Below are 14,230 nucleotides of genomic sequence, written 5' to 3'. Positions count from 1 at the left end.
GTTGGATGGGGCTCGCAGCAACTTGATCTAGCATGGGATGTCTTTGCCCACGGCAGGGGGTTGGATTAGGTGGTCTTTGAAGGTCCCTTCCAACCCCAACCATTCTGTGATTCTTTTTGCTTACACCTGGGCTGACAATGCTCTACTTTGCAAAGGGGACAGGGATTAAATTGCCAGAGCGCTAACAATCGTCCTTGCTCCTGCTCCCATGCCTGCCCCTGAGAACAGGCAGGCTTCCACGCGCTTTGGTGGGACGATTTGTGCAGCGGGTCATCCTGCTGCAGCCTTGCAAAAAAAATGGGTGCCCCAGGTGTCCTCCTGTCTCAATGAAATGCTGCAGATGGGTGCGTGGAGTGGCTGCTCAGCTCTGCCTGTTGGTTGATCGCTTTATGCCCACGGGCTGGTCACAGTAGTTTATACCAATATCGCGATATATCATCAGCACCTACCGATATCCAGCAGCTGCTGAGGAGCTGCCAGATCCTGCTGTGGTCAGGCTGGTCCGGCATCGCCCCTGCAGAAAGCACTCACTGGCAGAGCAGAGTGCACCCCAAAAGCTCCTGCTGCCAAAGCAGCATGCACCCCAAAAGTACTCAACAGCAGAGCGGGGCGCACCCCAGCAGCGCCCACCGGCAGAGCGGGGCGCACCCCGAGCCGTGCCGGGGCTGCTGCCGCAGCTGGGGCGCGGGGAGGGCGGCGGGGCGCGCACCCCCTTCCCCAGGCTACCGGGGCTCGCAGCCCCCCGCGGGGCTCGGGGGCGCGGTGTGGCTCAGCTCCCCCCCTCGATCCTACAGTAACCGCTGGGCAGGTGCCGGAGCGGGTTGTGCGACGGACTGGAGCGGCGCAGCTCTGCAGGGCCCTGGCTGCAGGCCCGAGCGGGGCAAGCCGGGGCATGTCCCGGACCCGCAGCGGCTGCAGACCCGCAGGGGCGTCCCGTGACCGGGGAGAGGCCGGCTCCCCTCCGCCTGTAGCCCCTCACTGCCCCACAGGATCCGGGCAGCCACCGCCGCGCACAACGGGAGGCCGGAACCTTTGTGCGCGGAGCGGGTTCGGCGGGGCGGGGAAGAGCAGCCGGACCGGCGGGGCCGGGGGCGGGGCGGACCGGCCCGCGGGGGGAGCTGCGGCGGGAGCGGGCCCGGCGGGGCCCGGTTAGGCCGCCATGTACGCGGGGCTGCAGGACCTGGGGGTGGCCAACGGCGAGGACCTGAAGGAGACGCTGACCAATTGCACGGAGCCGCTGAAGGCCATCGAGCAGTTCCAGGTGCGGCGGGGCCGCCCCTGAGGGGCCGGGGCGGCGGGGAGCCCGAGTGGGCCCGGGGCGCGGCCTGCTCCGTGGGGCTTTTCCTCTTTTTGTTCCTTAGCCAGCATGTCGTTAGCAGTCCCTGGTGCCGTTCGCTGGCTGGCGGGGTCGGCTAACCCCTCGCCTCCGCCCCGGTCCGGTGCTTGTGTTGGCAGACTGAGAATGGAGTGCTGCTGCCCTCGCTGCAGTCCGCCCTGCCGTTCCTGGACCTGCACGGCACCCCCCGGCTGGAGTTCCACCAGTCGGTGTTCGACGAGCTGCGGGAGAAGCTGCTGGAGAGGGTCTCCGTCATCGCTTTGGAAGGGAAAGTCGAGGAGAGGTTTGTCAGAATTCTTGGTTATTTGGTGCGAGCTGGGGATTTTGTGTGGAAAAATCAGCAGATGAGCAGCTTCTGCAAAGGAGAGTTAGGCTCCTGGGGGATCAAGTGCCAGTACCTCTGAGGTGAGCCCCTTTGGTTCTTTGCTGTTACATAGCCTCTTGCTATTGTTTTCAGGTACAAGAAGCTGGAAGATCTCCTAGAGAAGAGCTTTTCCCTGGTCAAGATGCCCTCCATACAGCCTGTGGTAATGTGTGTCATGAAGCACTTGCCCAAGGTAAGACGGCTGTGCTGTCGGCCTGTTTCTTACACCCCTGCGGTACAGCTTTTCTGTCCGCTGGGCTGCGTGCTCCATCCACAGACCTCCTGTAAGTCTGTCATTCAGTGTTAGGAACTGACTGAAAATTTACTACATTCTTGTGTCTGGTGACAACTTAGTAGACTAATTCAAAAAGCATTTTACATTTTCATAACCAGGCGGGACAGTTTCACTCTTCTATTGAATACATGCAGCTTCCTAAAAGTAGTGAAGTTCATTGATAGGTGAATTTTTCCGCAGCTGATTTAAAAATATGTGACAGGTGGAAAACAAAATTTGAAGAATGCAGCTAGAAGTAGAAAGGAGTGAGATTCTCTCTGAAACAAAATCTCTAGGAGTAGTCTTGTTAAAAGTGTCATACTTAAGGTAACGGATTCAAAACTGCTTCTAGAACTTCTTTAAGTTTGCTGAGTTTTGAGACATCACCTCAAATCTCAGCATCATAGGTTTAAAGGAAGTATTTTTTTTCTTTGAAAGAAATAAGGAAAAGCTTGGTGCATAATTTAGCTGTTGAAGACATTAAGTGACTTAGGACTGGCTTACTGTTACAGGAGTAGGTAAGGCAGAAGATGAGCCTGTGATACTGCCTGTTGTTAATTTGATTGTTGTGTAAATTACAGTTTGCCTGAGATTATGATTTAGATGTCTTCTGTAGTCGGTTACTTGTTACTTGGACAGGCAGTCAGGTGAGCTGCTCTACATTTTGATAACTGCTCTGTTAATCGTAGGTCCCTGAAAAGAAGCTGAAGTTAGTAATGGCTGATAAGGATTTGTACAAAGCATGTGCAGTGGAGGTGAAGCGCCAGATTTGGCAAGATAACCAGGCTCTGTTTGGTGATGAGGTGTCTCCACTGCTGAAGCAATATATCCTGGAGAAGGAAAATATTCTCTTCAGTAATGATATTTCTGTCTTGCACAATTTCTTCAGTCCGTCTCCCAAAACAAGACGTCAAGGAGAGGTAAGGACAAGGAAGCCTCCCTCTTACAACATGCTTGTAAATGGAATTAATCACCTTTCAGTCAATGTCATCAAATAACAGAGCATCCATTTCACCCACCCAACTTTGCTACTGAAGTTGTTTAGCTGGACAAAGTATTTGCAAGAAATACTGGACCGTTTTGTCCTACGTGTCTTGAAAGCAGCAGGAATTATTGTAGTCATTACTCAGTGCTGTGTAATAATTGATTAGTGTTCTAAGCTGTTTCTGTGCTTTTGAAAAAATAGCAAGGCCAGATTTTTTCCTTTGTGGCTTAGTCTGGCTTTAATACATCTCAGCTGTTCTGAAGGCTGAGCATCTCTATTGAATCAGTTTGAATGCATTAAATTTGTTTTCTTGAGACTTTTCCCTAGCAGGACGTAGGCCAGCAAAAGGGGTTTTTTTGTTTATTTTGTTTGGGCTTTTTTTGTTTGGTTGGTTTTTGGTTTTTTGTAATGGAAAGGGACATGGAAAGTTGTAGCTAGGTTGGCGTTCAGCAGAGTTGCTCTTTGAATGGAACTATATGAGATGGCTGAGCTGATCCAACACTCAGCCACAGGAATAGCAGGTGCTGCTCCTCCCCTCTCTACCTGTAACTCTGGTGATTGTCAGACCCTTCCATGAGCTGATAAAGCTCGGGACTTGCTACAGAAGCTCTAGCAAATACAACCAGTAAGTAGTTTTCCAAGACGGTGAGTTGAAGCTGCTCAAAGAAGAGATCAGCTGGCACCAAAGCCATGCAAGGAGATGGACTGGATCACCCAGGACTGGATCCCACTGATGTGGGAGGGTGCAGGTGCTGGGAGGAGTGGGTCTCTTCTCTTCTTGGCAACTGCAAGCCATTGCCATGGTTCAGCTATAATGTGTCGCTTTACCTCAGGGGGCTTTTGGCCCAAAAGGGAAACACCAGGGTTTCTGTAAAAACCTTGCTATCGAGAATGCTAAGGAATAGAGCAGTATAAAGCTTTAATTTCAGAGAGAGCAGCGCATCTGTTACATGGAGGGGTTGGCTTGGATCTGTTTTGCTTTCAAAAGCCCACTTAGTGTAAGTGCTCTGGTGCAGTTTACTTCAGGTTTACACTGCCGACTTGTGGTTTAACCCTGGCTGGCAGCTAAGCCCCACACATCTGCTCATTTCGCTCCCCCGCAGTGGGGTGTGGGGGAGAATCAGAGGGGTAAAAGAAAGTCAGTCATTAATTAAAAAGAAATGTAAGAAGGCATTTGTAAGGAAAAAACAACAGAGGAAAATAAAACACGAGAAAAACAAGCGATGCAAATGAAAACAGTCGCTTACCACCAACTGACCAATGCCCAGCCAGGCCGCGAGGGCCCTCCCAGCCAACCTCCAGCCCCAGTTTTTTTGCTGAAGTCACAGGGCACGGAATATCCCTTTGGTCAGTGGGGTCAGGTGTCCCGGCTGTGTCCCTTCCCAACTCCTTGTGCCCCGCAGCCTGCTCGCTGGCAGGGCAGTGTGAGGAAAAGGAAAGGCTTAACTCTGTGTCAGCACTGCTGAGCGGGAACTAAAACGTCCCTGGGTTACCAGCACTGTTTCCAGCACAAATCCGACACACAGCCCATACTAGCTGCTATCTATCATAATTATATAACATCAATAACTGCTTCTTAGCCATTTCACATAGCTGAGCACCTTATTTTACAAATGCTTTGATTTCCTTTTGCAAAAGCTTTTCTGGACATTCTTTATTCTTTCATGATGGCTGTGAAAGATTTGGTGAACATCTTGAACAAACGCTCTTGGAAATCTTGGTACAAATAGTTCCTTTTCAGGAAGTCATGTCAACGCAGGTGTTTCCATCTGATAAATCATGTAAAAAATTAATTTACATTTTGTGTGTGTGAGAAATAACAGTATCTCTTGGTACTGAGTGCACATTTTTTCCACTTTGAGTTTAGGTGGTTCAGAAGCTGACCCAGATGATTGGGAAGAATGTGAAGCTCTACGATATGGTGTTGCAGTTTCTGAGAACTTTGTTCCTTCGGACAAGGAATGTTCATTACTGCACGCTACGGGCAGAGCTCCTGATGTCGCTGCATGACCTGGAAACCAGTGAAATCTGCAACGTTGACCCGTGTCATAAGGTATTAATCATGTGGGACAGATAGGAGTATTACTGGAGAATTTTCTGTTTCGCCCACTCCTGTGCATACCTGCTGCCCTGCAGGACTTCAGCCCAGAGAAGGTGACTCCTCTCTGTGACGAGAGTTCAGACCTTGAATCCAAAAGTCATCTTATATTCCTTGGAACTTCAGGTGAAAATTTCATCTTGGTTAACCAGCAGCTTGCTTTCATTTCATAACCCATAAATCATTCAAATTTATGGTACTTGTGCAGTGTTAAAAACAATGTCTAATCTGACCTATGTAGATGCTGCAAAAAACCACCCCGTTAACTAGCCCCAGGTTCTTAATTGAAGCTTGCTTCCCTCCCTGTTGTGGCTGGTGTGATATAGTCCATCTGTCAGTAAACTGTGTGTAACATTAAATACTCTGGATCTTGAATTATAAGAAAACATTATTAAAATTTTGGGGTGTGACAGATGTGTTAATGTCACACCAGGATCTTGTGGCTGGTTTTTGTCCACAAATAGTGTCTTGTGACACTATCACCTTTATCTAGAATAAGGCTTTTTCTCTTAAGTAATGTAGCGAAGTTTTATGTATATTCTGCTTATGGAGATTATGTCCTAGAGTGATGCTAAATGTTACTGCATGCTTTTCAATGTCTTCTGATCAAGAGCTCCAAAATCAGTATACAGACAGTGACTGACTAGAAAAGGGCAATTCCTGTTCAAGTTACAGATTATTTTCAGCAACCTCGTCTTGCCACTGCAAAACGCAGTGACTGCTGCAAGGACAGTAAGCCACAGTGAAAGAATTTCAGAAAACTCAGCAAGTTTTTCTTTCCTGACAGCTGAAATATTGGGGCCAAATATGTGTCATTTTCTGAAAGGGGAAAAAAAACCCACCTTAATTCTGGGTCAAATAAAATGTTTCACTTAACTATCTTTTTCCGTTTTGGTGATACAGCTCTAAAGCAGAAGCACCTCCAGTGTTTATGTCCCCTACGTAGAGGGTGGCAGTGATACTGCAATGGCTAAAATTTCCCATATTAATACTGCTAAGTGATGCTCCTTCTTTCTCAGCCTCCTGCTTGTGCAAATCCTCATAGATCAGGTGTGCTGGGCAGCGGTATATTTTATACATGCCTGCTCCTTAATTGCCAGGGAATGCCTTTCTTGGGAGGGGAGAAATGACACAAGTTGAACTTACATAAGTATCTCTGACCTCCTTTTGGGATGTTTGTATTTCCAACCTGCTCTGTATTTGTGGCTAGCTTGGTACCATACTTAGGTATATTAATAAGTGTATTAATTCCAGGTATTTGGAGGTCATTCTGAGCCTGTTTTCTCTGATACCATATGTTTTATTGCTGGTTTATTGAGTTGCTGTGGTTCATAAAGCTTTCTCCTTTTTTGTAACAGTTCACCTGGTGCCTTGATGCTTGCATTCGGGAGAAGTTTGTGGACAACAAGAGAGCTCGGGAATTGCAAGGGTTTCTGGATGGAGTGAAGAAAGGACAAGAACAAGTGTTGGGGTAAGGCACTTGAGCTATTTATTGAGAAGCTGAAAATGCGTTCCTGGCAGTCACGACATCTAACAGGTATTGTAGGTGTTAATTCTCCACTAGAGCCAGCTAACAGCCAGGAGCTCTTCTGCCTGGCCAAATCCAGTATAGTCACGAGCACTAATGCGCTAGGGCATAGCCAAGCACGTTCTGGTGTCATAGCTTGTACTGCTTGAGTCACCGCTCCCCTGCAGCCTGGTGACTGGTGGCCTGGTAACAGACTGTGGGAGACCTCCTGCTTGATTTTAGTGCAGAAGACTTTTAGTAATTATTTTCAGCTAATATGCTCTTTTCAAGTCAAAGAAATAACTTTCATGGTGTTTTTACAAGACAGGAGAAGCTTCATCAGGTGGACACTTGTAGGTAACGACAGAAATTCAGATTGTACATTATTGTGGTAAGGGTGTTGTAGTTACAGTGCTTGTCTTGTGTCTACCTCTCTTTTTAAATTCAGCCGTGTGTGTGTTTACAAAAATACAGTGTACACACGCCCACAATACTTTGATGTTAAATATGATAGTTTACAGGATTACAACAAAGAATAGGCTCAACCATCTTATGCCAGTGAAACACATGTTCTCAAGAAGCTGGTGTCCTACAGCTGGATACAGAACTGTACAGCAGGATTGTTATGTATGACGTGTATTTGATTTTTCTTTCTTCTCAGGGATTTATCAATGATCTTGTGTGATCCCTTTGCCATTAACACCTTAGCCTTGAGTACCATAAGGCACCTGCAAGACTTGGTTGGGCAGGACACCTTACCCAGGGTGAGTGTTGCAGCATGTGTGCCTAATATGAGCTGTAGTCTTAACTGAAGAGCATGCATCAGCAGAGGACTGGCACTGTGGAAGAAGTACAATTAAGTTCTCAAATGCATGTGTAAATTGAGATAAGGGAAACAGGATACTACCTGTCCATTTGTGGCACATACCTTAGAGCTCTGCAGGAGCACTTCTTGGAGACGGACGTTTTGAGGCTCTCCAAATCGGCAATGAATTATTTGCATGGCCCATTCTAGCCTAACAGCTATGCCTATGTAGAGTCATTTATTGAACGTGTGCCTCCCTGCTTTGTCCTTCCATTGGTTTGCCTAACAGCCGCAGCCCTTTCCTCCCTGCCATGGTAAATGCGATGGATTTGGTTACACTGTGTTGGTCTGTTGGCTGCAATATAATACAGTTCCTGCAAGTAGTGTCTGCAGGAGGTACTTAAACGTTAAAGGAGGGTAGTCTTACAGGTGTCTGAACAGAGTGTAAAGCATTTGCTGTTTTTATCCCCAGGTCACTGAATTTTATTGTTGGAGTGAATAACTTGCTCTTGAAGTTTAAGACTGAAAATGGTTTTGGTTTCAGGGCACAATATAAACAAAAAAATGTTGTCATGCTTATACATGCTTTCTTAGTTCTGCTGAGGGGACCTGATTTGGCCATGTTATGTTTCAGTGTACTCATTTGGCAGGACACATTTAAAAATGATGTCATGATCAGATCGGCTGCATCTTGGTGCCTTATAAAATGTTACAAAAATCCACAAACCTTCAGATGTGTCTGTTATTTGATTCACATTTGAGGAAATCAGTTGTCAGTTAAATTGGAGAACTGAATGCCTCCAGCAGTCTTTGATAGTCTCCTGCTAGTCTAGGAGATCTTTGAATGTAAACCACTACTTCCAAATAAATATATGTGCAACTTGTGGAAGATCAAAATAGCTGGTTTTCTCCTTCCCTTAAAATTCTAGGAAAGCCCGGATCTGCTGCTGCTCCTTAGGATGCTGTCTTTGGGACAGGGGGCCTGGGACATGATTGACAGTCAAGTCTTCAAGGAACCAAAAATGGTGAGCCATTTTCATGTTTAGAATTTATAACATCTAATTAAGCACATTTAGACTTGTTTATTGTTTTATTGCATCCCTGATGTAACACTCATTCTGCATACCTCTCATCATAGCTTGCTTAGAAAAATATGTAAGTGGTCACAGAGCAGCAGCTCAAGTGGACGTGCTGTAAGGTTTGATTGCCTGGGGTTTTATTTACGTGAATGCCTGACCCTTACTATTTTAAAATCAGACCATATCTCTATTAAATTGTGCACTGATTGCTCGTTGTTCCTGGGAGCTTCTACTGACAAGTTTGTATAAACCCATCTTGTATGAGAAAGGCAGGATTTCAGAGGCTGGTCTGAAACTCTGGTAGCAGTGTAGTGGCTTTTCCTTGACTCAAAAAATGTTTTTCCCTTCCAGCTATCTGTAGTAGCAATTCTGTGTAGTGCCACGTTCAGCTACAATCTTCCCATGCTTTGGAAATCCTTTGTCCGATATTACGGGCAGCCCTAGCGTAGTTTGGGAGCAGGTGTGTTCAGCTGATGGCAGGAAGGCTAACCGTGGTGTTACACGGTGGGACTGTTTCTCAAGAGAAATGTGCTGTTTCTGTTCTGAACGATAAAGCAGCAAGTGTTTACCTAGGGGGACATTTGAAGTCTCCAAAATACGTATTACTGGCTGATGGCACGTTTAAATTTACCACAGGAAGGGTGTGCGTTAACACTGAGACTGTAACAGCGAGGGTCACCGAAACTCCAGGAGTAGCACTGTGGTTTGACTTGGCAGAGGCGCTCTGATGAATCGCTTGAAAAAAAAAAGAACATGTGAACCTTTTTCTTAAAGGAAATCTCCAAATCTGTATTTAAAAAACTGTTTTATTTGTGATTGCCACAAGCTGTAACCTCCCACTCTGTGAATCTGATACAACATAGGTTGATCTGCCTTATTGTGAGGAGATGCTTTTTATTGTTGCTATTCTCGCTATGCATTGATCCCTGCCAGTTTAGGGAATGAACAAAATGATTTGTAGTTGTTGATAAAAGCAGTTTGATGCCATCCTTAATGTGCAGTGCTTGCAGCAGTATTGGAAAAGGTCTCTCAGAAGAAATGCTACTAATTGTCAAAAGAAAGGATTTGAGCGGGAGTATTTCTGTAGATGAGGTGAAGTACAATTTTCCGGATTACCAGTGGAACATGTGGAAGTGAATTATTCAAGAATTTTGACTGGAACTGGATGTCTGAAAGCTTGTTTTTCTAAGTGGAGGGTGGGGCTCGTAATACTGCCTCACTATTTGTTGTGGCTCTCTAGGACCATTAGGTGGCATGAACTGATTGATCAAAGTGGTGTTCTTCTCCCTCTCTTCTTCCATCCCTCTAAGGAAGCTGAGCTGATCACAAAGTTCTTGCCTATGCTGATGTCCTTTGTGGTGGATGACCACACGTTCAATGTAGATCAGAAACTGCCCTCGGAGGAGAAGGGACCAATTCCGTACCCCAGCACCATTCCTGAAGCTTTCACCAAGTACGTAATCTGCCTTCCCGACTTTGTATACATAGTCCTGTTGCCAAAACAAAATATCAAGGAGCCAGCCAACGCTGACAGGAAAAAACACTGTATGTGGTAAAGTGAAGACGGTCTCGGGCTAAGATTTAGTCCCAGTTAATCAAACCTGAACTTTTCTTTTAGCAGAACAAGTTTCCACCGTGATTCCTCAGTCTATCTACATAAAATAATATTTCCTGTAATGACTGTCCTTTTGACAGATCGAATATGAAAGTCTTTTGTATTACTGCTTTCAAATATGCTGCTTGTGGAGCTTGCCAAGCGGCGAATGATGAGCGTTTGATATTTGGTTGCAGCTGAACAAGTGCCCATGCTTGGCTCTGAAGAGTGCTATTGTAAATCGCAAAGTTGGCATTTTTGTCACGCAGACACTTGTTCTCTGTTGATAACCTGTCACTCCAGGGATGTCAGAAAGATAAATAAAACCTCTGTGTGCTCTGATGTATTCAGATCGTGCACTGATTTCCAGCACAATTCCTACCTGTATGCCAGAATCTGGAGTATTGTATCCCAGTAGTCGTGCTCTCATCTGTGGCAGTGTTGATATTTGACCTTTGGGAAACTAAAACAAAACAGTATTGGACTTTGTATCATTTTTGAGTATTTGGGCTTCTTCTAAAACCCATCCTGAATAGCACTTCTGTCATTAATGCTGTTATAAATGTTCACTGTCGAATCCAACTGTTTGATTGTGAGGCAGCGTGTGTTTGCTGAAGTAGATTTTTCTGGACCGTGGTAGTGAACATAGCGATGATCATCTACTCAGTCACTGAGTAGCTGCTTTTCAGTGGGTTTGAGGTTAGCCACTGCTGTAATGGCTTGGTTGCTATCCAGCAGCATTCTAAACCCTGTGTTTAACAAAAACCCGACAACTAATTCGTTTTAGCTTTATTGACGAAGAGACTTTGCTTCTGCCATAACAGATTCTTGCAGGAGAACAGAATAGCTTGTGAGATTGGGCTATATTACATCCTCCACATCACTAAGCAGAGGAACAAAAACGCTTTCCTTAGGCTTCTGCCAGCACTGGGTAAGTTTTTATCTTGTCTTCCGTTTTATAGCTGTTTGCCTTGCACTTGGCACCGAGTAGGCAACTAAACCTGGAGTGAAAGTGATTTCGGAGTCAAAGATTTAATGTTCTGCCTTTGGCTCTTCTGGTGACGTAGTTCTAAGGTCCTGCAGAAGTGTTTGGGTTTGTCTGCAATTAGGATACTTTGCTGCTGATCTGAGAATTTAGGGATAGCAGCTGAAGGTCAGTAGTTCCGTGGATCAAAAGCTCTATTAACAAGGAGATTAGCTGAGAACTGTTTGGAATGAGTCTAGAAAGATAAAAGAGCAAGTGGAATTCTGCTGCTGCTCATAGTAATTGCAGGTGGCCGGAAATTCCTGGGACTTAGCTTTGTGTGGTGAAAATACCTGTGACAAAACAGGACTGAACACAGCCTTAAATTTTTGCCTGGGATTATTTTCTTCACTGACTTCTCTGGGGTAAATTGCATGAGAGTTCTGAAGCAATCTTGGGAATTGCAGCTCCCGGCAGTGGCGGTGAGGGTTCACTTCCCGCTCCCTCACTCCAGCTCTGGTGTTCTTTGAACCCTTTGCTGAACTGTCAGCTCATTCACGTGGGTGAGTTTTCCACTGGTGATTTGAATCTACTCACTGCGGGGTCTGAGGAGTGCAAGGAGGTGGATGTGGCTTTGAAGAGAGGGTGGTGGAGGAGCATAGTAGGGGGCTTTGTGATTTTTGGCAGGAGCAAGCTACTCTGTGACTTCAGCCTTGGTAGAGGCAGGGACTTCCTACATATTCTTCTCACTCCTCTGTTCCTCATCTTTTCTATCTGAAAGATCAAAGCCGCCCGCCTGGGCTACTTGTTTTAGAAGGAAATCTCACTGCAAAGTTTTCTGCAGGAACATCTACTGTGTAGTCAGGTTTTGGTACATCCCTGTCAGTCTCAGTCTCTCCTTTTCATGTTGTCTAGTTGAGACGTTCAGTGACTTGGCCTTCAGTGACATTTTTCTGCATCTGCTTACTGGTAACCTCACGCTACTGGGTGACGAATTCGCACTTGAGGAGTTCTGCACCAGTCTCTTTGATGGCTTCTTTCTCACTGCCTGCTCAAGGTAAATCAGATTTTCCTCAGGGGAAAATGAGTTGACAGGATACCTGGGAGAGGTTATACTACTTTGACCTATAGTTTAATAGTACAGGAAACTCTCCACATATAGTGGAAATACTAGCCTGATGCTTTTTTTCTTGAAGGAAAAGCTTATATTTGGTGATCAAGTTTTTGTCAGCAAAATGGTTAAGCGTTGATTGTGAATTATTATCTAAGCTGTAATACATTATTCATAAGTTGGGGTTTCAAAAGACAATATACTTTATGTTTTCCAGTAGGTCTGAATACGAAGAGCTAACTTCAGCTCTTGGCAGTGTCAGCTGCCCACAGAAAATCTGTATCTGTTCAACCTGTTAAGTCACTATGGTTCGATTGATGGCCTGCAGACCAGATCTAACCCCACGGAGGCTTCCCCAAGAGTGGCTAGAACGGCAGTTCAGGCGTAGCAGCATGTGCTGCTGCTACCGCTTCCTCCACACGTACGGAGGGACAAACGGCCTCCTGCACATGCGTGTGGCCTGTCCAGCAGAGAGACCGGCTGCTGCCACGTGCTACGGTCTGTGCTTAAAATCTTCCCCCTCCTTCCTCGTGGTTGCTACGCTTCGTGGCTCCTATTGAGTAATTAATCTGAATTGCTTGAAAGTCTAAGGCAGGATTAGCACTCTGTAGCACGTAGGCTATAATTCTCAGGTGTTTTGGAAAATTGTAACGAAGCTGCTGGTCTGTGGGTGTGTGAATTGTTCTGGTACTGTTGCTGTAGCTGTCTTGTTCTCAAGATGGTGTTTGTTTATATCAGTTACTCTGCTTTAAAATCGCTTTTTGCAGAAAGGAGAATGTACATAGACATGTGCTAAGACTGCTGCTTCATCTGAATCACAAAGTGGCGCCTGCCAAATTAGAGTCTCTCCAGAAGGCTTTGGAACCCACCAAGCAGGTAAGAAGGGAAGCATGAGAAAGGGAAAATTAATTGCACATGAAAGCAGCTGCCTTTCCAGACTTTGCTTAATGGAACATGAGCTCTGTTTTCCAAGTGTACCAAGTTGCATCTTAATTACCTTGTAACTTCCTCTTTCTGTATTGGTTTGTGTTAAAACACACAGAGTAATTGCATAGTTAGTGTTCTAGCTAGCAGCAGCTAGAATGAAGCATGACTTTTCTGTTTTTCCCCTCCCTACTTCTCGTTCTGCAGAGTGGGGAAGCTGTGAAGGAGCTTTATAACCAACTCACTGAGAAACTGGAGCTTCGCAAGCCAAGTCCAGCCGAAGTGACTGAGACTCCCTCCATGGAGCTGCCCTTGCCCGCTGTGCCCACACCAGCCTCACGCTGAGCCGTGCCTGTAGCGCAGGAGCGAGACAGGAGAAGAACTAACCTAGTGCTCTGCCGCGTGAAGGCACTCTACTGCCTTTCAGCTGTCTCTGCCTACAGGGTGGAAACAAAAAAAAAAGCCACTGAAGCTCTTTCAGGAAACACTGAAGTTTACCCAACGCACTGGCTCTTGCTGGTTAGAAAACTCTGTATGCAGTGCATTGCAAAGGTTTACTTTTCTTAAAGGTAGCTGAGTGTTGTCTTGTAGATCCACTTAAAATCCGACTGTACATTTTTTTCAAAAAGAAAATGTGTATTTTTAAGCTTGGCATCTTGTATTTTTAAACTTTACCTTTAAGAACTGGTCAATGACTCCATTGTGGTTGGGCAGGTAATGTGAACTCCTGAAGGCTAACCATAGCTTTCTGTAGCTTAGTTTGTTCCTCTGGGTCTTTGGAGAAGGTGCTGAACAGAAGGAAATGTCAGAGGAGATAAGCTCCACTGTTACAATTTCCTGTTTGAGGTTCTAGCTCTTCTGGTCCGTGGTAAGACATGCTGCATCAGTTAGAGATGTCCACCACGGTCACTGGACCAAGAAGCAGTCAACAGCCATCTTTGCAGCTAGGCTCTTACAGAGGCGGCTGGAAATGGAATCATTTTCTCCCCTTTTTTCCCTACTTTTCTCCAAAGGAGTAGTTCGAAATGAGTCCTGGAACCAGTGTATTCCCCAGTGACAATAGGGTCTGAGTGTAGGTGGAGTGAAATTCTGTCTTGGGGGGGGGGGTGGGGGCAGGAAATGGGCTGTTCTTCACGTCTCATTTGTGTCGCTGTCTGTACTGTTACTGTTAGTTCCTGTTCGTCACTGT

At 45.9% G+C, this 14,230-nt stretch overlaps 1 protein-coding gene across 1 annotated transcript; it reads left to right on the top strand.

The window, feature by feature from the left end:
- Window positions 1-1,096: 1,096 nt before the first annotated feature.
- NELFB (negative elongation factor complex member B) lies at window positions 1,097-13,687 on the top strand. The gene is made up of 13 exons (XM_040606935.1): window positions 1,097-1,261; window positions 1,456-1,619; window positions 1,794-1,893; window positions 2,664-2,894; window positions 4,827-5,012; window positions 6,416-6,528; window positions 7,226-7,328; window positions 8,299-8,394; window positions 9,759-9,901; window positions 10,867-10,973; window positions 11,922-12,063; window positions 12,885-12,993; window positions 13,249-13,687. The coding sequence occupies exons 1-13, from the start codon at window positions 1,160-1,162 to the stop codon at window positions 13,384-13,386; spliced, it is 1,734 nt and encodes a 577-aa protein (XP_040462869.1). The 5' UTR covers window positions 1,097-1,159; the 3' UTR covers window positions 13,387-13,687.
- The last annotated feature ends 543 nt before the right edge of the window (window positions 13,688-14,230 follow it).

This window comes from Falco naumanni, chromosome 9 (genome assembly GCF_017639655.2).
Source record: "Falco naumanni isolate bFalNau1 chromosome 9, bFalNau1.pat, whole genome shotgun sequence".
Lineage (NCBI taxonomy): Eukaryota > Metazoa > Chordata > Aves > Falconiformes > Falconidae > Falco > Falco naumanni.
This window is presented reverse-complemented; position numbering and strand designations above follow the sequence as displayed.

Bases quoted from the DNA above. Each gene is read 5' to 3' on its own strand.
- NELFB (XM_040606935.1), top strand. From the start codon at position 1,160: ATGTACGCGGGGCTGCAGGACCTGGGGGTGGCCAACGGCGAGGACCTG. The intron at 1,262-1,455 runs GTGCGGCGGGGC...TTGTGTTGGCAG, and splicing joins AGGCCATCGAGCAGTTCCAG to ACTGAGAATGGAGTGCTGCT. The intron at 6,529-7,225 runs GTAAGGCACTTG...CTTTCTTCTCAG, and splicing joins GGACAAGAACAAGTGTTGGG to GGATTTATCAATGATCTTGT.